Consider the following 26093-nt stretch of genomic DNA (forward strand, 5'->3'; position numbering starts at 1 on the left):
GGCTTACTCTCCTTCATCACCTGATGCTTTCAATAAGTGGTTTTATCTGAACTGTACCGTCAAGTCTTGAGAGCATTCCTCAAATGCCCAACTGGCCTCAGTTACTATCTACATCTTTCCAGTCATCAAAGCCACACTTACCAGAGTATCTGCATCCATGAACACACATTTTGAATACTGTGTAAGTGACCAGCAATGGAGTTTAGTTAATGTCACACCCAACTCAGGCCTTTTCATTAAGGTTAGATGCGCAGAATCACCGCTGTCCAAGACATCTACTGTGATGACTTCATCAAAGACTGTCTCTAAAACTTTTCTGCCAAAATAAAATCCAGAAAACAGCATTTAGTGTCTTTTCAGATAAGTAACAAGTAACCCATCTAATATAAAATTGTATTCTTATTAGTCTACCCATCAATTACTAGAGCAATCTGTTACTTTGATATAGTACAATCTCTTAAATAGGTGGTCTTAATTTACTTCAGGCCAAACTGTATCAATTTGTATGTGCAGCTAACTTCACTAATAAAAATTGCTTTGGTGAGGATGAAATACTTGTACTAAACATTATTATAGCAGAACTTTTCTATTTTTATTTATTTTATGTTATCACCGGATACCAGGCAAATTACAGAAACCACCTGTCAAAATGTGACTCCCATTTTGAAAGAGCACATCTTTAAAACAACCTATGTATTTAACAATGATATTTCATTAGAATTGAGTCTTGCTGATTACTGCATGTTTTTACAAATGATGCTAAGTGCATATAATACCTGCAACAAAGCCTATAACTAATCATTTTTGATAAAGCAGTTTACATAGAGCTATGCATCCCAAAGGATGTTCAAGGACTCAGTTATTTGGTTGCCAATTTTTAGAATCGAATATAACCAACACTTACAGTATGCTTACCACTTCTGACATGATGATTCACTTTGGTTTGTGAGGTGCAACACTTCTCCAGGCCCAAAATTAACTCAAGATTTTAGAAAGCAATCTTGAGGTGGGTTAAGTGGGGGTATACTTAGGTAAAACACTAAGCTCAACACAGCATATGATAGAGACATCATCATTGAAAGTTTATAACAAAATGAAACATGCAGAACAAAACTGGCATTGTATTATCTGTCCCCAAGCTGTAGAAAAAGATGTTCCAATTCACACAGTAAACATGATCTTTTTGAAAATAAATGGTCATTGGAGCCATTTACCACAGTAAAAGGGGATCTAAGACTACATCTGTTTTCTTGCACACACCCTCACTAAACAGACTACAAATTAGGATGTACACATTAGGAAAGTCTTTTTAGCATTTTCCTAAATTACCCTTTATAAATAAGGTTATTAGCGTGTGAGAAATATCTAGCTATATATAGAGGTTCTTGGCATGTGCTTATATTTCTTATAAAAAGTCACAAAAAAGGGCATTTTCAATTTCTAAGATGGATAGGAAAACAAAAATAAACACCATACAGAGCTGCTAGTGTGCCCAGATATTTTTGTAGTATTAGGATCTAGGTAGTTCAATCAAATACTTCAAAGTTTAATACCAACAAATCAAAGTGAACTAACACAATCAACAAGCAGTGTGTGTTCCCCCCGCCCCATCTCTACCCCAGAGTGCTCTCTTACACAATCCCTAGTTCAGAAAGCCCTGGCAAATATTCTAGTCTATTAAATGATAAATAAAGATCTTTAGGTTACAAATGTCAACTGACAGTGGAGAAAACTGCTACTTACTTTCAGTCACCTGAGGTTTCCCTGGTTGGAAACAGGAAACAAAGTAGCCCCTGCTGCATTTTGGGAAAGGAATACAAGTGAAGTGTGACCACATAAAATGAATGCCTGGACTAAAACATTCACTCAGGTCATCCTAGAGGACCTGCTTACAGGAGAGTCCTTCTCACAGCTGGAACCAATAAGAGCATGGGTCAGAACAGCACCTTCCAAAAGGGAGCTCAGCTGGAATAGCTCCTAAGAGCTAGAAGAGGTTGATCCAGAAATCCTTCATCCAGCAATTCTAATCTTTCTCCACCTAGTGCTCAACCCCTGGAAAGGGGATGGCCTCAACGCCCAGTGATGCCAGAAATTGGATAAAGATGTCAGAGCCCCACCAACAGACAGGCAGGAGGTCCTCACCTCATGGAGTCTGAGACCTGCGGAGTGGCAAGCACGGCCAGCTTCCTGGTGGTCCTGTGCTGTTTCAGAGACGAGCCCAGGACCAGAGCTCCTTTGGCGTAGGCATCGTTTGTGGTCAGTGTCACAAAGGCCTGATCTTAATACAAAGAGAAAGAAAAAAAAAAACACACTCATTACAATATCCTACCTGGAAAAAAGCTACCTCAGGACCCTTTTCAACCACTAATTTGGCAAAAACAGCTCCTCTGAGATCAACTTGCTCTATTAATAAAGGAGCAGCCTCTTTGGGAGTGGGGGAAGAACCCAAGTGCCCACTTTAAGAATGATTCAAGACCATTCTTTAGCAGAAACATCTCTGGCAATCTCCAACAGGCTGATTAAGCTTTAAAAATTAAATCCAATTTAGAGTCTGAACACGCAAAATTCTCAGATTAAATAGCAGCTTAACACCAGAAGGTGAACCTCAGGTAATTAACAGGTGGTAATGAACTCAAGAAGTACATTTTCTGTTTCCTACAAGTATTTTCAGGCAAGCACAAATCCAACTAATGACCTCAACGGAGAGCATCTGAAAGCAGAGGCCATATTCTTCATTCTGATGCTTAGGCTTCTGCCAAGCCTCAGGCTTCCTATATTGTTTCCTCAACCTGCAGCAAAGGCACCCACACCACCCACCACATCTCAACAGTCACTTGGAGTGTCTGCTCAAATATCACCTCGATGGACAGGCCTTTCCTCCTTACTGCTTCTATCTAAACAGCAGCCAGTCAGTGTTAATCGGATCTTAGGGACCACCTCAAAAGTGCTAACAAACCCGCCTCCTTTTTCTTGGAAAAGCAAGCAGCATCCCCTACCCTGTACCCTGGGTCCCCCAACACACACACACACACACACACACACACATACACACACTCAATAATCCCTCCGGTGCCAGAAGGGAAGGCAAACACATGGATTATTCTTCCTACTGAACAAGCCCCATCCTCCCAAGACCACCAGCCCTGCCTTTAGGATTTCTCCAGTTCTTCCCCAGAATGAGTCTGAGGTCCACTCTATCTCTGAGGGGATTTTAGCAAGGCAGCGGGCATCCAAATGTACAAGATACTTAGGATCAAACACTGGCAGGGGTCACTTGGGGGCACTGTTGCCCAACCAAGGAGTTGGGACATTTTGTCATGAAGTCACGCTCTTTCTCATTTTCCCTTTGCCTGTTTTCCGATGTGGAGGCTGGAGGCAGAGTGAATTCCATTGAGAAGCCAGAGAAAGTTGTAGGCTGTCAAGGAGGCTACTGCATGTGCTGGACTCTCTTCCTGAACAGGATTGCTATTAAGCTGTAGAAAGACTGGTGTTCCCCACCCTTCAAGGGCCACCGGCTTCCCAGCTAGACACATTCTAGGAAAGCTCAGAACAATGACACCTGTCATTTGACATGCCCATCAATCTCTGCCTTTACTTGTTTCTTTAACCCATCACAAGATGGCAACATTTCAGACAGTCTGCCCCAAGAGTATTTAATCTGGGGGATAAGGACTAATGTTTTAACTCAAGGGGAACCTGGATAAAAGTTTAATAAGGTAAATAGGACTCAAGGATTTCAGGAAGCAAGGTTATGGATGCTATCCGAGATGAAGTAGGGGACAGGACAGATGCTTAGGAACATACGCTGGAACACCTAGCAAACATTACAAAAGAAGGGGAAAGACCAATGACAGCTGGGTAAAATACAGCAACTCCGGGTACATCTGCAATCTTTCGGCAGTTCAGTTGCTCTCATAACCGCGCTATTAGCCTCAACAACCTCGGAAGGACCAGGTATCTCCGAGCTTCCCCTTCTCGGGGCAGATTCGACCCCTGCAACAAGTGGGCCGGCGCACGCCCACCGCATGCGGCCCGCTCCCCTGGGGCGCTCGCCCGGCTCTAGCTTTCAGCAACCCGGCCCCAAAGGCCTAAAAATAGGCTCGGCGTGGCGGCCAGCGCCCCGGCGGCCGGTAGAGGGGCCGGGCCGGGGCCGCCGGCGTCCCCACCTCGAGGCCGGCCCTTCCAGGTGATCCTGCTTGCGGGAGGCGGGGGCGGCCGCCGAGCGATCCCGCCGCGCTCCGGGGCTCGGGACAGGCGCCCCCGGGAACCGGCTCCCCACCCCCACCCGGCCCCGCCGCAGCTGCTCCGCCCGCCCTTCACGGTGAGAGCAGGAGGAAGGGCACGGAGACGGAAGCAGGAACGGGGGCTTGGGCAGAGGGCCCAGGCGCCGCCAGGCTGCCCCCCACGACAGCGTCCCGGGTTCCCGGCCGAGCTCCGGCCTCGGGGGCGGCGGGGCAGCGGCTGACGCAGGAAGCGGCACGCCCGACTGCAGCCAGCCTGTAACTTTGCGGCGGTCTTCGTCCTGCCAGGAACTCCCCCGGGGCTGCGGGGCGGGCGGAGGCGCGGGGAGGCAGCGCGGGGCGCGGAGCCGGAGGTCCGGGGGGCGGAGGGCGGCGCGGCGCGTACCTGTCATGGTGCTGCCGGGAGGGGCGGGCGGCCGCCGCTGCCGCAGGTTGCTGGCTGGGAGAAGCCGGGTGCCGGGAGGGAGCGCGTCCAGGGAGGAGGCGCGGCGGGAGCGGAGCGTGGGCCCGGAGCGCTCTTATAGCGGCCGTCACGTGGCCGCGCACGCTCTCGGCGCCCGCCGGCATCCTCCCCGCTGAGCGGCCGGCGGGGGCGGCCGACCCGGGTCCTGTCCCAACCCCTCCGCCCCCGGGGCTGGGCTTGGGTCCAGCTCCCGAGGGGCACCTGCCCGGGGCCTCGCGCCTCCGCATCCCCCCCTAAACCGGGGATTTGGAACAGAACTTTGGGGGGCAGAGCGTGGCATCAGCAGGACAAACTCCTGAAGGAGCCAAGGGTTAGAGAACCCTAAAAAACAAAACCCCAGATCATTTTAGTGACAGTAATTCACTTGAACTGTTTGAAATAAACAAAGTTTAAATTTCACTCTTTGCACCTAGAATTACAAATCAGCCTCTGGAAACAGTTTTTAGTATTCTCACAATGGTCTTGTGGCTTTGACTGAAAAAGGAAATGAATCTTCGCTATATTATTTAGATTCTTGGAGCCCTCTGCATCCATTAGATAGGGTTTCATTTACTCCTTACACCAACTCCATGAAGTAGGTGTTATAGCCTCATTTTACAGATGAAGAAACTGAGTTACAGAAAGGTTAAATTACTTGCCCGTGGTCATATCATCAAGTGGAGAAGGTAGGCAGTTTGGTTTACAGAACTGACCTTCCTACCCGTAAGGCCATGGCATCTCTGGTACGTTGGTGCCCTAAAAAGGTTAGCAAATTATGGTAACTGTGGTTGGGTAATATAGTTGTTTGGGTTAATCTGTTTCACAAATCATGAAAAGGTGAATTTGTCATTTTGCTAGGAAGTTGAGAAATAGCTCTCTCTTGTGATCACACCCTTCTCCTCTCCCCATCCCCTCCACCCAGCCCAAACATACCAGGAAAGGAACAGGTAGTACAATTCTCTGCGAACAACAGTTGCTCAGTAAATGCTGAATGGATGCCAAATAGGAAATTGACAACATCAGTTCAAAAAATGAAACAGATGCATAAGAATAAGTGTTTTATTGCAAAGGTGGTATTGCTATTCTTAAACCCATTATCTCAGTTTCCTCAAGTGTAGACCTGGACTGCCTACTTTAGAATTGCTTAAGGTACTTGTTAAAATGTTAACTTTTGGTCCTGAGTCCAAACCTCCTGAATCAGAATCTTAAGGGTGGAACCCAAGAATCAGCAACTTAATTATCATTCTCCAGGAAACTCTCTTGATCCCTTCCCCTTCCCCCCAATCCCATCTTGGCATGGAGACCACCGATTCACTTGGGAAGACCTCCTGGTTACTTGGCTTTATAAACTTCCTTTGTAGGAAGTGGAAATGTCGGAGCAAAGGTACAATGGAGGGGTTTTCATGTATTCAAACCCTGTGGGGTTAGAAGAGTTGACACTCTTTAAGGAAAATGAAGGCTGTGCTTGAATTGTACCTCCCTGGGAGAGGGAAAACAGTGGTGCTCCAGGTCTAAATTGCTTCTTTCCATACTGATAAGTGGACCTGAATGAGTAAAGTTTCTTTCACTCAGGAACCCTCCTGCCCTTGATGGTTTTATTACCACCTGTTGCTTCAGAGCAAAGTGTCCAGGCTGGGTTTTCACAAAGGGTGATGCTGGACTCAAAAGGTCAAAGCCAGGAGGAAGATCTGGGGACAACTAGAACAGTAGGGAAAATTTCCTTAGGAACAAGCTCCTCTCTGCTCCATCCTCCAGGATGATTAAGTAAGAGTGGTCACCACAGCCTTCTTTCCTGTGTTTCGTGCACATTGATAGCTATAAGAGAACATTGATAGCTTTCACCACCTTAATCAAAAAGGGACATTTTGAGGTTGCTACAACGTTGTCTCAATTGAGATTACTAATAGTGACGCACTGCCCAGTTTTCCTGAGGCTGTTTTACACTGAGTTTTGGTTAGGTATGAGAACAAGGCCTCTCAAACTTTAATGTGCACACAGATTGTCTGGGGATCTTGTTAAAATGCAGATTCTGACTCAGTAGTTTGGAATAGATCTCCCTGGCAATGTCCAGGTGGCAGACCAATTTTGCATAGCAAGGTGATTGAACATTCTGGATTGTAAGGATTTAGACGTAGTGGAAAGACATACAATGTTGTAATAGGACAAATGTTTGAGAATTTATTAACTTTTTTCCTGTGAAATTTGTGTAGCAGAATTTCTAAATCCTAAAAGAAAGATTTAAATAAGTTTAAAAAGAAAAGCTACATGGGTACTACCAACTTAGTATTATCATTAACTATTAACCATTTAAATCTATGCTAAATGTGTATATTTAGCGTGGTTGGTCTAAAATTCATTTTTAGTTGGCTTTGGAATGCATGATGTAATTTTTTGGCAGGATCCTTACCTTCCCAATTATGTTTTGTTTAAGATAATGCTGAAATCAGTTTGCATTCCCTTGAGCACACACACTAATTGATGGTGGGAGCCACTGACCTGGAAATATATGCCAGAGCAGAGGGCAACCTGCTGGTCTAAGACAAACAGTTCCCACAGACAGTCCATGAAATAGATATACCACATCTGCCCAGACACAGTAACTAAGTTGTTAACTAACTACATAAAATTTTGCCCTTAATTGGTAACACACAGAATCTGTACCTGGAATTTTTGCCAGCAATCACATCCCTGTTTAATTCCAAGTGAAAGCTTATTCAAGAAATATTATCCTTGGAGGCCCAAAGTTGTTCATACTTCACTTGAAAGCTGGAGTCTCCAACTCCCCAAGTTGTAAGGGCCTATTGACTAGTTACAATGCCTTAAAAAAAGCAACAACAACTTTATTACGATATAATTCACATATCATAAAATTCAGCCATTTAAAGTATACAATTAGATGGTTTTGAGGATATTCACAGAATTGTGCAAATATCATCACAATCTAACTTTAGAACATTTCATCACACAAAAAGAAAACTATACCCATAAGCAGTCCTCCTCAGTCTCTCTTTCCCTCATCCCTCAGCAACTACTAATCTTTCTGTCTCTATGGATTTGTCTAGAAAGATTTGCCTATATGTAGTCTTTTGTAACTGGCTTCTTTCATTTACTATCATAATGTTTTCATGGTTTTTCCATGTTGGGGCATGTATTGGTGTTTCATTCCTTTTTATTGCCAAATAATATTTCATTATATGGATATATGACATTTTAGTTACCATTTCATGAATAAACATGTGGATGAATATTTGGGTAGTTTCCACTTTTTAGCTATTGCGAATAATGCTGCTATGAACATTTGTGTCCAAGTTTTTGCTTGACACACATGTATATATTTTTTAAAATAGACAGATAGATAGATAGATAGATAGATAGATAGATAGATAGATAGATCTCCTCCTGGATATATACCAACCATAGAATTGCTGGATCATATGGTAACTCTATGTTTAACATTTTAAGATGGCTAGATTGTTTTCCAAAGTGTCTGCCCCATTTTGCATTCCCACTAGTATGAGAATTTCTTAGCCAATGTTGTTGTCTTTTATTATAGCTATCCTAATGGGTTTGGAGTAGCATCTCATTGTGGATTTGATTTGTATTTCCCTAATGACTTGTGATGTTGAGCATTTTTTCATGCACTTATTGTCCATTTGCATATCTTCTTTGGAGAAATGACTATTAAAACACTTTACCCACTTTTAAATTGAGTTGGTTTTTTATTATTGAGTTATAAGAGTTCTTTATATATTCTGTATACAAGCCCTTATCAGATATATATTATATGATTTATGATTTTTATTTTTAAAAAATTTTTTAAAGATTTTATTTATTTGAGAGAGAGAGAGAGAGCACGAGTAGGGGGAGGGGCAAAGGGAGAGGGAGACGCAGACTCCCTGCTGAGCAGGGAGCCCAAGGACCGTGGAATCATGACCTGAGCCCAAGGCAAACACGTAACCAACTGAGCCACGCCGGCAGGCACCCCTGCTTATGAGTATAGTTTTCTTTTTGGGTGATGAAATCTTCTGAAGTTAGATTGTGATGATATTTGCACAATTCTGTGAATATACTCAAAACCGTCTAATTGTATACTTTAAATGGCTGAATTTTATGGTATGTGAATTATGCAGGCACCCCTGCATATATATATAAAATTTGTAATATATTCTGCTATTCTGTGGGTTGACTTTTTACTTTTTTGATAGTATTTTTTGTAGCATAAAATTTTAAATTTCTACACAGCCCAATTTATTTATTTTTCTTTTTTGTTTGTGCTTTTGGTATCATGTCTAGGAAACCATAGCCTAACCCGCAGTCATGAAGATTTGCTCTTATGTTTTCTTCTAAGAGATTTATAGTTTTAGCTCTTAAATTTAGGTCTATAATCCACTTTGTGTTAATTTTTGTGTGTCATGTGAAGTGGAAGTCTAGCTTCTTTCTTTGGTATGTGGATATTGAATCGTCCTAGCACCATTTCTTGGCACCTTTGATGAAAATCAGCTGACCATCAGTATGACAATTCTAGTTCTGGACTCATTCTATTCCATTGATCTATATGTCTGTCCTAATGCTAATTCTACATTGCCTTGATTTCTGCAGCTTTGTAGTCAGTTTGGAATTAAGAAGAGTGAGTCCTTCATTTTTGTTCTTTTTTCAAAATTGTTTTGGCTATTCTGGGTCCCTTGCATTTCCATATGAATTTTAGGATCAGTTTATTAATTCCTGCAATAAAGAAAGATGGGATTTTGATTGAGATTGCATTGAATTTTTAGATCAATTTGGGGAGAATTGACAACTTAAAAACTTAAACCTGATCCATGAACATGAGATGTCTTCTCATTTACTTAGATCTTCCTTAATTTCTTTCAACAATGCCTAGTAGTACATTACGTTTTAAAACACATAACAAAATTCAAACAAACTAGGTCTGTTAGCTGCATAACCTCAAAGACATGACACCTGATTTTCTTTTTTTCCCCTGTAATTTTGATCTTTAATTATTTTTAAAAATTTTTATTTAAATTCAATTTAATTAACATATACTGTATATTAGTTTCAAATGTAGAATTCAGTGATTTCATCAGTTGCATACAACACCCAGTGCTCATTACATCAAGTGCCCTCCTTAATGCCCATCCCCTAGTTACCCCATCCCGCCACCCCTCTTCCCCCCAGTAACCCTCAGTTTGTTCCCTATAGTTAAGAGTCTCTTATCGTTTGCCTCCCTTTCTGTTTTCCTCTTATTTTATTGTTCCTTCCCTTCCCCTATGTTCACCTGTTTTGTTTCTTAAATTCCACATATGAGTGAAATCATATGGTATTTGTCTTTCTCTGACTGACTTATTTCCCTTAGCATAATACCCTCTAGTTCCATCCACATCGTTGCAAATGGTAAGATTTCATTCTTTTTGATGGCTGAGTAGGATTCCATTGTATATATATACACCACATCTTCTTTATCCATTCATCTGTCGATGGACATCTGGGCTCTTTCCATAGTTTGGCTATTGTGGACATTGCTGATATAAACATCAGGGTGCACATACCCCTTCGGATCCCTACATTTGTATCTTTGGGGTAAATACCCAGTAGTACAATTGCTGGATTGTATGGTAGCTCTATTTTCAACTTTTTGAGGAACCTCCATACTCTTATCCAGAGTGGCTGTACCAGTTTGCATTCCCACCAGCAGACACCTGATTTTCATATCTAGTAGATACTCTAGATTTATATTCTTGACTAAAATGGGATTATCATTGACCTTTATACAAGGAACAACACTGTTTTGCTCCATCACAAGACAACCTTTACAAACTTCACTTTGGCATTATCATTAGTAATAGCTATCACTTACCTGATGCTAGGCTTCTTATACATATTAAATCATTTAGCCTTCCCAACAATCAGATGAGGTAGATAGTCTCTGATCCCCACTATCAAAGGGAGACACAGAGCTTACCCAATGTTATACAGCTAGTAATTTGTGGAGGTGCTTCCCCAGTCTGTACAATAACCAGTGCTTGGTTATATGTGCAGGTTGTGTACTCTCCAAAAGCTATGAAAGGAGATGTGTGCAATGAAAAGCCGCTTCCCTGCCACCTTTTCCCTCCAGCCACCATGTTTCCCTGCATAGAGTGGCATTATGTTCCTGGCTTTTTCTGTGGATCTAAGGATGCCACAGAAAACTCACTGTGTTGTTGATGGTATTTGCTGTGTCACACAATTTCTTCTTGCAGAGGATCCACGTGAAAATTTTCACCCTAATCTTAGTTCAGAAAGAATGTTGCATCTCCTTAATACTTAGTTTTTTCTTTATCTTATAGGCATTTTGAATCTTATATCAATACATGCTTCCCCCTTTTTTGGTCCACTTAGAAGCTTATGGCAAAATCTGCAGCTACTTCTAGTCGTTATTTAGCCTCTCTACCCTGCATTTACTTGCATTACTTGCTCTCATAATTACGCTTGCCTTATTTATGAAGTTGCATGAGATCCTTTGGAAGTAGGGGAGGCATGTGGAATTAATTAGTAAATAATTAAATTGTCAGAGGTTTCTAGTGGGAGTAGAGCACAGAAAATGAAATTTCAGCTCAATTTGGGTGACTCTGGAGGTTGTTTGTAGTGGTTTGTCAGTAAAATGAAGATTCCATAAATTAGAGAGGAAGGGTTACAGATCCAGACATGGGAATAACCTTCTGTAATTAGTTTAAGATTAGTTAAAAAGACAACACATTGCCTGATCTTTCAATCTTACTTTTATTATTTATTCTACCAGTAACATGATAACAACATGATGGTGGTCAAAAAGCAGAAGTAAAGTTGTCCAGGACCTCTAACCCCGAACACTTCGAATATGTATATATATCACCTTTCAAACTTTAGTTACTGTATTTGTTATCTTTTAGTTTGTGGATTAAATCATTTAAATAAGTGAGTTATAAGACTAAAAATTAAAAGAATCTCTTTGGCAGTTACTTTTTCTTTAAAATCAGCTTTATTGTAGCATAATTTATATACAATAAAATGCTTTTAGAAGTGTACAACTCTGGTCCCTGACCAACACAGCTCTGATTTCTGAGCATATAGATTTGCCTTTTGTAAATTTTATACAAATGCAATCATACAGTATGCAATCTCTTGTGTCTGGCTTCTTTTAGCATAAGGCTTTTGAGGTTTATTCATGTTGTTGAGTATCAATGGTTCATTCCTTTTTATTGCTGAGTAGAATTCTTTAGCATGCATATACCAACATATATTTATCCATTCACCAGAAGATGGACATTTGAGTTGCTTCTACTTTGGGTTTTATGAATAAAGCTGCCATGAATATTCAAATGCTAGGAGCAGGATTACTGGATTGTATAGTATGGTATATTAAAGTTTATAAGAATGGCAGTTGACTTTCAAAGTTCATTGCAAAAACTTGATGAGCTCATGAAGAATGGAAGTTATTGTTTTTATATAAAATTGATTACGTCCTAAGATGATCTGATGTCCACTCATAGCATGCTTAGAGAGAAGGGGACACAAGTCCCCACATGTATTACTGGAGAATGACTTTCCTTTAGCATGCCAGTGCTATCTGCTTCTAACTGTCCAGCATGTGTACATTCAGGGTCTCATTTGAGAAGGATTAGAAAAGATGACCCTAAGATTCATTACGATTCAGAGTCTTAGTGATCTGTGGACTGCAGGCTTTTACCTGAAGAGAGAACATCACTGTCACCAAACCTCTAGGTCACAATATATATTATAGAAAATACTCTCTTGTGGATTGTATCATCTGAGCCTCAAAACAGCCTATCAGGTCATCTAGCCTATCAGGTCACCTGCATGATATTTTCACAAGGCCACTGGGATTCAAGAAATAATTTTATTCTTTTTTAAAAAAAGCATTCAACTTCCAGGTTAAACAACAAACAACAACAGCAACAACAAAACTAAAGGCTGTCACATGTGTCCCTGCACAGCCCTGAGCCTTCTTACATTACTGAACTACAGCCAGTCCCTCAGGATCATCACATCTCTGAGCCCGATCCCAGCCCTGAACCTCCAAAGTGAGTGTGAGTTTGGGGGATGTCTATTGAACCCAATGTTTGGAAACAAAAAAGTGTTTTTATTTTTCTTTTCCACCAGGTGAAAAGGCTTTCTTTGGTTCATGCAGAATTACTTTCCCTGTATTACAGATGATATAACCGAAACTCAGAGAAGTTAGAAAATTGTTCAAGGTCATTTGACTAGAGAGTGGCATGTCTGGGTCTTCTTAAACTGCGCTGCCTCCCTGGAATTTGAGTGGGAATTGGAGCATTCCTCAGGATTCGGGACCTCAGGGACACTCATTGCCAATTCTGGTAGTCAGTATGTCAATAATCTCTCCCCATCTGCTTCTCCTTTTGACACAGAGGAGATGGAGGAATGAATGAGGCATTGGATTTTTGAAGAAGAATCTCTAAGAATGTTGGAAGCAGCCTGAGAGAGGTTCTAGCCCACAAGCAGGCCGAGAAAGAGTCAGAGTTCAAGTGGAAAAGAGCCAAGAAGTCTCCAAGGTCCTAAAAAAGCTGCTGTCAAAGGACATACGTACTTCACTCCTGGTAATTCCTAAGCAGCTTCTAGAATAGATCCTATCGCTTACCCTCATTCCAGGGAGGGGTCATTGGAGCAAAGGCTTAATGATTTCTTGGAGTGTCCTAAACACCTAAAATAGGTGTTTGCCTGTCGGAAATTCCTTTTACAGAGGACAAAATATTTCACCCATAATTAGAAAAAATAAGTTCTGGTTGAAGAAGAGACATTATTTGAAGAGCTAATTTTATGAGGCACAGTAAGAATAGATAGTACATATATAATCTCATTTAATCTTTTCGACAGCCCTGTGCAGGAGATATTATTAGCTCCATTTTGCACACAAAATGATGAGACTGAGAGGTTAAGAAACCATTTACCTTCGATGTGTGAATATGCCTTTTATGAGCCAGTAAATAGATTCTGTGTCCGGGGATATTTTTGTCATACGTGAATACGGTTTGTGGGTACAGCTTTGCTTGAAATGATTACTGAAGATTTTTGAAAACAAGCTTCTTTTTTAAAAAATAACCAAACTTTATTAAGATAAAGCAACATGCTTTCAGAAGATCCATTCATTGACGTATGGGGCTATTTTGCACACAGAGCAATTATAGTAACATATAATTCTTAGAACCATGAATACCTAGTGCTTTTGTGGTCATTTATAAATTAAAGAGGTGTTTATGTAGAAATAGAAATTTACTCAGTCCTGGTACTTAAATTTTTTAAGGGATATTTAAGGGGTTTTTTTCCAAATATATATTTTAAGCATTTTTTAATTTTATTATTTTTAAAGATTTTGTTTATTTATTTGAGAGAGACAGAGAGAGAGACAAAGATAGCGAGAGAGAGCATGAGCAGGGAGGACAGGGAGAAGCAGGCTCTCCGCTGAGTAGGGAGCCCCACAAGGGGCTGGATCCCAGGACCCTGGGATCCTGACCTGAGCTGAAGGCAGATGCTTAACCAACTGAGCCACCCAGGAGCCCCTTAAGCATTTTTTTTTTTTTAAAGTAAGGCGAGAACAAGAGACTTTTTATCATTCCACACGAATCAATATAGCCCTCGAGCTTTAAAATACTTCCTCAACTTCTGTTTTGTGTTACATGGCTCTTGAACATATGCTTCTGGTGGCTTTCACTTTTGCTTCTGATGAACTTTGAACTTCTTTATTTTTGGTTGTTTTTTTGTTTTTTGTTTTTTGGGGTTTTTTGCAGTGTTTTGTTTTTGTTTTGTTTTGTTTTGGTGTGATAACTAGATAAATCTTTGGTTCCCAAAGTATTTCAGGTTTTGTTCTGTTGGATGATTGAGATAATTTTTGATTTGGACTTAAACAGCTTAAAAATATACTGAAGTACCCACCACGTTAAATTTCACTGGCAAGTATGTAGGAATGATTGTCTGCTAACCTCTATATTCCAGAAACAGATTTGCAATCAATAGCTCAAGGGCTGGTGGGTAAGCCAAATCTGTGCAGTGTGGACTGACCTGGAGCTGAAGATTTTTCACTGCCAGTTTGCATCAGGAAAACCCCCTCCAGGAGCCCAGGATCTTCCTTGAATACTACAGAGTTGAAAGCTGTTGCCAGAATTTGATACTCCACCATCCTATGCCAAACAGGGTGCTTCAGCCCAAACAGTTTGGTCATGGTACGTCATTGGGACACACCCAGCTTCTAGCCTGGCCAGAAGCTTAAGAGCGGATAGCATCTATCCTTGCTAGGCCTATCAAAAAATCGGCATGTGAGCTCTTTGGCAGGTTCTGCTGGTGTCAGCTGAGGGCAGCCCTTTCTGGAGGCAAGCGGGTTATCCCAAAGGAAGGAGAGTTGGAGCTGCCCTGCCACCTGCTAGAATCAAATTCAAGAAAGTCTGTGACCACTGTATGTGACTCTCATAAAGCCAAGTCCATAAGAAAGGTACTAACCACCTGAGGGATAAGCACAACAGTTTGTATCAAAACATATCAGTAGCAGGAATTTGACAGATCTCCTGGACAAATTGATTCTGAAAGAAATAGCATTTGTCCAGAAAAGGTGCTTGGATGTTTTTTCTTTTTTGTTTTTGTTTTGTTTTGTTTTGAGGTCAGGAGAAAAATTCCTTAAAGGTCCAGAAGCCCTGCCACTAGCAGTTCCCAAAGAATATGCTCAGCTGGTGAGGACCGCTGGGTGTTTCCAGCACACCCACAACAAAGCACAATATGTTCCTGCCCGCAGAAACTTTTGGATTGGAGGCTTAAAAGTTAAGACCTTAAATAGTAGATAAATAATCAAGACTGATAGCTGATGTTTAAGGTAAAGTTTAAATAAGAGAAAAAATGGTGGAGGTTCATTTAGGAATCCACATTCTTTTAAGATTTGATTTTTCTCTTTTGGAGATTTCATAAGGTTTTCCTTGTACTTTTTTTTTATTGGTTTCAAGAAGATTGAAAATTGGGTCCAAATTTTTAGGGTTAGAATAAATAGGCCAGGGCGCCTGGGTGGCTCAGTTGGTTGGGCAGCTGCCTTCGGCTCAGGTCATGATCCTGGACTCACAGGATCGAGTCCCGCATCGGGCTCCCTGCTCGGGAGGGAGTCTGCTTCTCCCTCTGACCCTCCCCCCTCTCATGCTCTCTCTCTCTCATTCTCTCTCTCAAATAAATAAATAAAATCTTAAAAAAAAAAAGAATAAATAGGCCATTGTGTGATGGTCTCAGTTAAAAAAAATATAAAAAGAGTTAACTGTTTGAGGCAGTATTTCAATACTAAGTTTTTTTTTTTTTTAACTGTAAGAAAGGGATAGAATAGACCATTTTCATATATTTTAAATTATGTCATTTAATTTTTTGCATAAGTAACTTTTTAATGGTTCAAAAATAAGTATAAAAAGGTCTATGGTGAAAAGTCTTCCTCCAACTCCTGTCCTACTCTCCACAAGTAACATTTTTGTGCATAAGAAATGAATATATATGGGGCGCCTGGGTGGCTCAGTTGTTAAGCGTCTGCCTTCGGCTCAGGTCATGATCCCAGGGCACTGGGATCGAGCCCTGCATCAGGCTCCCTGCTCAGCTGGAAGCCTGCTTCTCCCTCTCCCACTCCCCCTGCTTGTGTTCCCTCTCTTGCTGTGTCTCTCTCTGTCAAATAAATAAATAAAATATTAAAAAAAAAGGAAATGAATATATAGGTAATCCTATATATTTTATGTAAAGGGAACATCCTATACATCTTGTTATGTAGTATCTTGTTGTTTTTTTTAATTAACAAACTTTATCTTTTAGAGTGGTTTTAGGGTCATAGCAAAACTGAACAGAAAATACAGAGTTCCCATATACCCGTGTCCTCACACACCCACAACCTTCCCCCAACAACATCCCACACCACGGTGCCACAATTGTTACGATCAGGAAACCTGCACTGACACATCATTATCATCCAAAGTCCACAGTTTCCCTTAGGCTTCAGTGTTGGTGTGTTGTACATTCTATGGGTTTGGACATACGTGTGACGACAAGTATCCAGTATGGCAGTATTGTACAGAATAGTTTCAGTGCTCTGAAGTTCCTCTGTGTCTGCCTATTCATCCCTCCTTTCTCCTAACCCTGGCAACCTCTAATCTTTCAGATTGGCTTCTTTCACTCAGGGGTATGCTTTTAAGGCTCCTTCACGTCATTTCATGGCTTCATAGCTCATTTCTTTTTAGCGCTGAATAATATTCCATTGTATACCACAGATTATTTGTCCATTCATCTCCTGAAGGACATGTTGGCTGCTCCCAAGTTTCGGCAATGATGAATAAAGCTGCTGTAAACATCCATGTGCTAGATTTTGTGTAGACATAAGTTTTCAGTTCTGTTGGGTAAATGCCAAAGAGCATAACTGCCGGGTCATATGGTAAGAATATGTTTAGTATTGTAGAATTTGCCAAACTGTCTTCCAAAGTGTATGTACCATTTTGCATCCCCACTACGAATGTTGTTGACATGCTCACCAGCATTTGCTGTGGTCGGTGTTCTAAATTTTCGTCATTCTAATAGATGTGTAATGGTATCTCATTATTGTTTTAATTTGCATTTCCCTGATGACCTGTGATGTGGAACATCTTTCCGTATGCTTTCCATCTGTATATCTTCTTTGGTGAGGGATCTGTTAAGGCCTTTGTCCTATTTATTAATTGGATTGTTTGTTTTCTTATTGTTTACTTTCAAGCGTTCTTTGTATATTTTGGATAACAACCCTTTATCAAATATGTCTTTCCCAAATACTTTCTTCCAGTCTGCGGCTTATCTTTTCATTCTCTTGACAGTGTCTTTCACAGAGTGGAAAATTTTAATTTTAATGAAGTCCAGTTTATCAATTCTTTCTTTCACAAACTGTGCTTTGGTGTTGTATTTAAAAAGTTATTGCCAAACCCAAGGTCATCCAAATTTTCTCCTATGTTATTATCTTCTAGAAGTTTTATAGTTTCGTGTTTTATATTTAGGTCCATGTGATCCATTTTGAGTTACTGTTTGAGAAAAGTGTAAATAAAGTCTGTGTCTAGAATAATTGTTTTGCATGTGGATGTTCGTTGATGTGGCACCAGTTGTAGCGAAGACGAGTTTTCTCCATTGTAGGACCTTTGTCCCTTTGTCAAAGATAAATTGATTATATTTGTGTGGGTCTATTTCTGGACTTTTCTATTCCATTTCTCTAATAGTCTATTCTTCTGCAATACCACACTGCCTTGAATACTGTAACTTAATAGTAAGTCTTAAAGCCAGGTAGTGTCAGTCCTGTTCTTCTTTAATCTTGAGTTTGTTACCTGGATTTTTGCCTTTCCGTGTAAACTTTATAACCAGTTTGCCAACATCCACAAAATAACTTTCTGGGATCTTGACTGGATCGTGTTGAATCTATAAATCAGGTTGGGAAGAACTGACATCTTGACAATACTGAGTCTTCTTACCCATGAACATGGAATATCTCTCCATTTATGTAGTTTTTCTTTGATATCTTTCACCAGAATTTTGTAGTTTGCCTCATAAATCTTGTACATCTTTGTTAGATTTATTTCATTTTGGGGGTTACAGAGGTAAATAGCGATGTGTTTTAAGCAAATTCCACTTGTTAATTGATGGTATATAGGAATGTGATCAACTTTTATATATTAACCTTGTATCCTGCAGCTTTGTTATGATTGCTTATTAGTTCCAGGAATATTTTTTTTTTGTCAATTGTTTCAAATTTTCTATATAGATGATCATGTCATCTGTGAACAAAGATAGTTTTATTTCTTTCTTCTCAATCTGTATACCTCTTATTTCCTTTTACTGTTTTTTTGCATTAGCTAGGATTTCCAGTGTGATGTTGAAAAGCAGTGGTAAGAGGGGACATCTTTGTCTTCTTCCTGATTTTAGTGGGAAAGCTTCAAGTTTCTCATGACTAAGTATGATGTTACGTGGTGGTGGTTGTTTTTTTTTTTATAGTGGTTTGTTATCAAGTTGAGGAAGTTCTCTATTCCTAGTTTGCTGAGGGTACCTTGCTTTCTTTTTTTTAACAATAAAGTTTGGAGAACTTTCTATTATGAACATTAAGAGCTGCCTTATTACCATCAATATTACCTACAGCTGCATAGTACTCCATTGCATGGATATACTATTTAACTGGATCTTTGTTGATGGGAATTAAGTTATTTCCACATCTTTTGTTAGCACCAGTAATGCTGCAGTGGCTACCTTTATAAGTATACCATTTTGCATGTCTAAAAATTCCTAAAAGTTGAAATGTGAATAAAAACATATATATGCATCTATTACTTTAATTACTAAATTTTACTCTATAGAGATTGTATAAATTTATACTCATGTCAGGAATATAGGAAATATTTGAAAAGTTGTATTTCAGTGTGGTTTTGATTTGCGTTTCTCTTACTATGAGTGAAGTTTACCATATCTTCTCTTTTTATAAAAAATTACTTTTTATTTTTTTTAAAGATTTTATTTATTTATTTGACAGAGAGAGAGACAGTGAGAGAGGGAACACAAGCAGGGGGAGTGGGAGAGGGAGAAGCAGACTCCCTGCTGAGCAGGGAGCCCGATGCGGGGCTCGATCCCAGGACCCTGGGATCATGACCTGAGCTGAAGGCAGACACTTAACGAGTGAGCTACCCAGGCGTCCCTTAAAAAAATTATTTTTAAGATTTTATTTATTTATTTGAGAGAGAGAGCATGAGCATGAGTGGGGGGGGGGGTGGGAGGGACAGAGGGAGAGGGAGAAGCAGACTCCCTGCTGAGCAGGGAGCCCCGAGTGGGGCTTGATCCCAGGACCCTAAGATCACAATTAAAGCCGAAGGCAGACACTTAACCAACTGTTTCTTTTTAAATTTATAATCATTTCTATTTTTTTTTCTTTCCATATCCTTTGCCTTTTTTTTTTTAATTGGACTATTGGCCTTTTTCTTAGTGAAGTGTAGTAGCTTTTTATGTATTATGGAGATTATCCATTTGTCTGATATGAATTACAATTGTGTGTATGTATGTAGACTATTTTAACACAGAGTGGATTCTCTGCTCCAGAGGTGTTCAAACATATGATCACTTGGTAGGATTATATAGCAGGTATTCTTGGATTAGATCTCTGGACCATATGATTTAAAAAAAAAAAAAGATTTATTTATTTATTTTAGAGAGAGCGCGCATGCACATGAGAGAGCATGAGTGGGGGAGGGGCAGAGGGACGAGAGAATCCTCAAGCAGATTCCCCTCTAAGCGTAGAGCCCAATGTGGGGCTTGATCCCAGGACCCTGGAATCATGACCTGAGCCAAAATCCAGAGTCAACCACTTAACCGACTGAGCCACCCACCACCCCAGTACCATGTGATTTTTAAAGTACATTCCTATTCTCAGCTTTTATGATTCACTGGTCACACATTGCCTTATTTAGACTAAAAAACCTAGGTTTGGTTAACTATGTACTGTCCACATAAAGCAGTTTGCTTTCACATGGTCTACTCAGCATCTCCTTAGAAGACAGGGCCTGAACGCTTGGCAATCACACATTTGTCAAGTACCCAGTGACCGCATCTCTGCACCATTTTCCTTAGGAAGAAGGAAGCAGCTGTAGCCTATCACCTTTGAGTACTTTGGCTAGCAGCCTGGCATCTTGGGAATTTATCCAGCATGCGTTTCAGAGGTATTCAGACACTTTTAGAAGAAAGCAAAGTCACTGAAGGCAACCGAGAACATTAAAGATTTATGCATCTTGTGTAATTTTACTGTAAGAAACAAAGCCAGTTTCTGCTCAGCACTTAATATAAGATGACCTGAAAACTGCAAAGAAACATGTTTAAAGATAATTAATAAATTTGTGTAATATTTTTGTCAAATCACTCACAGCACACGTTTTACAGGCAGCTTGAAAACATTTTGCATACTAGAAAGATGAAAGCATTTGATATTTGTTTCCTGGAGGTGGAGGGACAAGAAGAGTCCTAGGTCTTTGGAGTCCCCAGAAGATGATTCTGCATATATTGCACATAGTTACCAACTGCTTGAAATCAGCAAGGCCTCATTTGGGACTTTGGACATGTCAAGAAACAGTATGGGGCTGATTGAAGTGAATTGCAATGAGAGGTCAGCAATTGTTGAAGTTTTTTGTTCAAGTGCTATTTTTTTACTTTTCAAGTTTAACAGCAAGACCTCACTAACTTAGAGAACTTAAAGGCAGACATTTTTGTAAAAGGGATGAAGTTAGTTTAGGTCATATCAGTTTGGTACTTCATTTTTTCCCCCTTTTTTTGAAAAGTTTTCCTTTTCTCAACTCTTTCCTAATTAGCTTCTGATCCCAATAACTCTGTCCTTCACTTTTTCCCCTTTATATTTTATTCTTCCCTATCTCTGGCAGGTCTAATCAAAGGAATATGTTCTTTACTTTCTTTTTGCTATCTTTCCTTGAGGGCACATCCCTTGTGTTTATGGACGACTTGACATTGTTCAAGAAGGATGAGGTCTGGATTTAAAAATGGTGCTAGATGCAGCAAAGTGCACAATTGTGACCACAATCCTTGACTGGGAGGTGGTGTTAGGAGAGGCCAAGAATGAACTTGGTTATTCTGGGCATTTGTCATGGCTTATCTGAAGGCTGATCAGGTCATAGATAGAAGCTGATGCTCTGGGAAACTGTGGACAAGCCAGGCCCTGCTAGGATTCGTGCAAATCAAGTAACTGTTGGACCCACTATATTTGGCCAGCCACGAAGAACACCCCAAGACATCCCACCTGTTAGGCACCAGGTAGAAACAGTCAATCTTCTCTGTTGGTGACAAAATGAGGAGAGTGGATGAGAGGGAAGGGGGAGGGATACAGAGAGAGAGAGAAAGAAAGAGAGAGAGCTTAAAAAGCAGAAGCATTCCTTTTGTCACCAAAATAATAAGACCCCCAGGTTGAATTCACAATAATAACAGGGAGCAGAAAGTTCAAATGGATAGATCCCATGCACGGCATTAAAAATGGAGCTTGAGCATATGCAAACAGCATGTCGACTGCAGATCTGAGGTGATGGTGAAGCACAGGCTCTGGGGTGAGAAATAAGCTTGTGCTGAGAAACCATCTGGGAAAACTCTTAGACTAATTTGAATTGAACCAAGCTGAGACCTTAAGCATTTCTTTCCAATGAGATCCAAGCCAGACAATGACACGAGCTGATGTTCAGTTGTGAAGATGCCCATGTGTCCTCGCCTAACAGCTGTCTCGGTAAGTCCACGCTGCTCCTGAAAGCTAGATAATTAACTGCCGTTTGCTTTGAAGTCCATGGGAAGCTGCTTCCTACTGTGGTACATTTACAAGTCCTACAACTGCCATGTCGAATCTTCAGTGCCTCAACTGCATCAGTCCCACTAACTCCTTTAGATGTTCAGGTTTCTCAAAGGTATTCAAATCCCTGAAGCTGCTATGTGAGGTCTTTCAAGACAGATGTTTGAAAAAAATATGATTTATTTTTAAATCATTAGATTATTAAATAAGTTTGCCAAAAACATGACTCTAAGTCATGGATGCTTATAGTTTATTGTATTTTATTGTTTTAACTGAGGGAGAGTCGTTTTCAAAGTGGTCAGATTTGGAGGAGTGGATATAGAATTGTTAAATCTATAGAATTGTCCAGATAGTAGCATCATGCTAAGAAACATGAAGAAGAACATGTTAATGATTTTTTTTAAAAAAGCTTAACAAGGGGACCAATTTCACTTCTCTCTACTTTAGAAGTTTCAAAATAGGCGTTGGGGTGGGGGGACATACTTATAAAAATATCCAGACTTAGGTTCAGAACGAGCATAAGTTTAAATAGCATAGGTATGTGTCGAAGGTAGCAGGGAAAAAACCACAACCGACTGAACAATTTGAGTTCCCTGTGTCCCACATATATCTTTGTGTCAACGGGACAGTGGATCTCTGTAAAGGACTTTGGTTTCTAGAACTTTCTTCATCATTCAAGCCAAAGTGAATATAGTTTTATTTTGAGCCTGCTGTAAAGGGAAAATCATTAACATGATATTTTTAAAGATAATGTTTCAGAGCATAAATTTGAAATGGATTACTAAGACTCTTGGTGAAATTACTTTAGTTAATTCTCCATACATTGCATTGTAGTAAGAAAAATGCCAGCATTTTCATGCTGAGGTTATTTGGTAGGGTTAGCAAAGGGTAATTGCCAGTTTGAGTTTATCTTTGTAGTAAAAATCAAATGTGGACTGCACTGAGACAGAAATTCAGGACTTAACCTGTCCTATGGAAATCATCTGCACTTAGCAAAGCTTCATGGTTATTTTTCTTTTAAATTTATGTTGTTTTGCCTTTAGGGAGTTGATGGAAAGGCATTGTGAGTGTTTTTGTGGATAAAGTTAAAATTGTTTCATTAAATGTTAATGGACTTAATAGTCCAGTTAAAAAGAGCCCATATATTAGCCTGTATTCAGCGCTTAATGCTGACATGGCTTATGTTCAGGAATTGCATTTGAGCCCACAGAGCTGAACATCATATGTGAGCATAGGTTAGTAACGGGTTTTGTTCTTTTGCTATAAGGAAATCACCATTCTGTTTATAAATGACTCTGGTTTTTAACAAAACAGCTATTTCAGATGCAACCAATTGGTTTATTTTGGCCCAAAGAAAGATTTGGACATCTATTTGAGCATTAGGAACACAGCATGGCTCACTGGGTTCAATTGAATAGAATGTGAGTTATATAAAATTCCATAATACGTCTCAAACTTTCTTTAGCACCTTCACTATAAAGTAAGCTAACAATACTATCGGGAGGAATTAATGATCTTCAAGTATTTTGCAAATGTGCAAGAGGTTTTTGTTGATTGGTTTTTTGGAAAGGGAACTATTAGACTACAGTAAAGATGTATCTTGAAAAATGCATTCGTTTTTGGCTGGTGTAAGACGTTCAAAGTTGTGCCATTCCTTCGGCTTAGATGAGAATAAATATTTTTTGTAGTTTGAGCAGTTAACGGTATATTATGTAGAGAGAGCAAGAGATACAGGCTCAGCTTAGCTCACATTTCCACATGACCTTCCTTACTCTTGTCTTCAGGAATCACCAAATCATGTGGCTTTGGAGACATTGTTGTTTGCTCTTTTGAAATCAAACAACACTCATGTTAATGTATCTATAAACATTTGGAAATAGAAATAGTTCATTCCACATGTGGTTATGAACCATATGGACTACATGGAGGCTGAGAACATGATAATACATGAGGGTCTCTATTTCCTCCTCCTGTTTTATAAAATGGTGAGGAGTTCAGTGAGATCACAAGATAACATGAAATGAAAGCTTAAAGAACTTTCATTCATTCATTTAGCAAGGATTTTTGAGTACCATTTTCTTTTTCCACCAAAAGAATTTAAAATCTGCACGAAAGTCTATAACCATCTTTAGCTGCAACAATTCTAGTGTTAGAGGTATGAATTCATACAAAAGGACTCAGAATAGGCAATATATGCAAAATGGTGATAGAGGTGGCAAGACTAGACATAAAGAGCTTGAGACCAACCAACATGACCTTGAGGAAACAACTGTGTGTTTAGTGTCCTCAGCAAATGAGGGATGGGCTGATAACTTGAGAGGCTCCTTCTCGCTCTACGACTCTATGGATGACAACAGAAATCACTGTCGTTAATTATCCCAGTACAACAGGGGAGACTGGCGCTCTGGGTCCTCCCAATGGCATGAACTCTTCTAAAATTCTCTCTTGTTTTTAGCTGCTTTGAATGTATATCATTTATCATTGTATATTTGAGTGCTTTGAAAGTTGCTAGGCACTCGATGAATGCAAGGCATATTTATTTATTAAAAGACCGTATCTCTTCAGGATATCAAACACAGTTCATGGATAAGTTTCTAAGTTCAAGTCTCCACTTTGAACTTCTTTTAGAGACAAATGGGGGAAATCAGGAAGCTGATAGAAGGAAGATGGCACACGATTAAAAATTAGCCAAGGCAAGCCTGCATAGATATTCATCTATTTCTTGAATTTTATACAGTTAAGTTACCTTTAGGAAATCATGATAAAGCTGTTGCCTTCAAGACCAGAGAATGCTTGGTCCTTCAAGAGTTTTCACATGTTAACTCGATAGTTTCATCAATATCCAGAACCATAAAGCCAGTCAGATGTGGGAACACAACAGAACAAAATAATAGCTAATGTTTATTTCTTACTTTTGCTGGGTACTTTTCTAAGCTTTTTACATATATTAACCCATTTAATCCTCACAACAATTCTCAGGTAGGTACTGTTACTATTCTTGCTTCATGGATGAGGAGATCAAGGTACAGAGGGGGTCAAGTGACTTGCCTAATATCGCTTAAATTGTAAATGGCAAGGCTGGGATTTGAACCAATGCAGTCCGATTTTATGGCCTATGCTTTGTGTCCACAATAATCTAGCCGCCTCTCAACAGGACTACTGATTTGTCATATTTACAGTGACAGGCACCAGTAGCTAGTAACCAAGAGTTTTCATCCAGCATTTAGTCCAAGCCCTGCTGGGCTGGAGGAAGGGCCAACTCAGGCCCTTAGGCACCGGAGGCGAGGGTCTAAGGCCCACGATACTTTTAGGGGCCCAAGAAAAGTTTTAAACTTCTTTCAAAATCAGAAGAAAAAAATGAATACTAGGGGCGCCTGGGTGGCTCAGTTGTTGGGCGTCTGCCTTCGGCTCAGGTCGTGATTCCAGGGTCCTGGGATCGAGCCCCGCATCGGGCTCCCTGCTCAGCGGGAAGCCTGCTTCTCCCTCTCTCTCTCCCCCTGCTTGTGTTCCCTCTCTCGCTGTGTCTCTCTGTCAAATAAAATCTTTAAAAAAAAAAAAAAATTAAACAAACAAAAAAAAATGAATACTAATCCAGCCTGGCTCATATTTGTCTTTACACTGGCATAGCCATAATTGATATATTTTTCAATGTGCCCGGGAATATCCTAAGGTGGGCCTGGACAAGGGGTAGAGCAGAGGTAGATAGGCTGTGGCCAAAGCCGCTGCTCAGAAACCCCTCCGGAGGCTCGTTGTGTGGCCCCATCCTTCCCTGCCCAGGTCGGTGTGCAAGCAAGCTGCCGCAGAGCCCCGCTTTGGCAGAGCCGCTCGGCTCACACTCGGACCCTCGGATTCTCTCGAAAGCCCCGCCCCTCCTCCGAGCCTCGGTTACCAGGTGGCTGCCGGCTCTACCCTCACTTCTGCCGTGCACCGTACTGAGACCCGAGTGCGGACACGGTTCACCGCTGGCCTGCGGGTGCGTTTGGTCTCGTCTGTGCAGTGTTGTATCAAGCAAGAGTTAGCGGTCAACGTCAAAAAGGGGCGGGGGGGGGGGTGCTTCGCATAAAGATGTGGCTTCTTGGCATCT

At 40.5% G+C, this 26093-nt stretch overlaps 1 protein-coding gene across 4 annotated transcripts in view; it reads right to left on the reverse strand.

Moving 5' to 3' along the window:
- The window catches only part of GYG1 (glycogenin 1), a 72583-nt gene that overhangs the window by 28457 nt on the left and 18033 nt on the right, over positions 1-26093 (reverse strand). For 2 of the 4 annotated variants that reach the window (XM_036115634.2, XM_036115632.2), the window contains exons 2-3: positions 2143-2273; positions 142-316 (exon numbers count right to left, since the gene is read on the reverse strand). In XM_036115634.2, the coding sequence (XP_035971527.1) occupies positions 142-316; positions 2143-2273 (306 nt within the window). Of the gene's footprint in view, positions 1-141; positions 317-2142; positions 2279-4626; positions 4783-26093 lie in introns of those variants that run through there. The other 2 variants (XM_036115633.2, XM_036115635.2) reach the window with 2 other exon arrangements.

This window comes from Halichoerus grypus, chromosome 1, assembly GCF_964656455.1.
Source record: "Halichoerus grypus chromosome 1, mHalGry1.hap1.1, whole genome shotgun sequence".
Lineage (NCBI taxonomy): Eukaryota > Metazoa > Chordata > Mammalia > Carnivora > Phocidae > Halichoerus > Halichoerus grypus.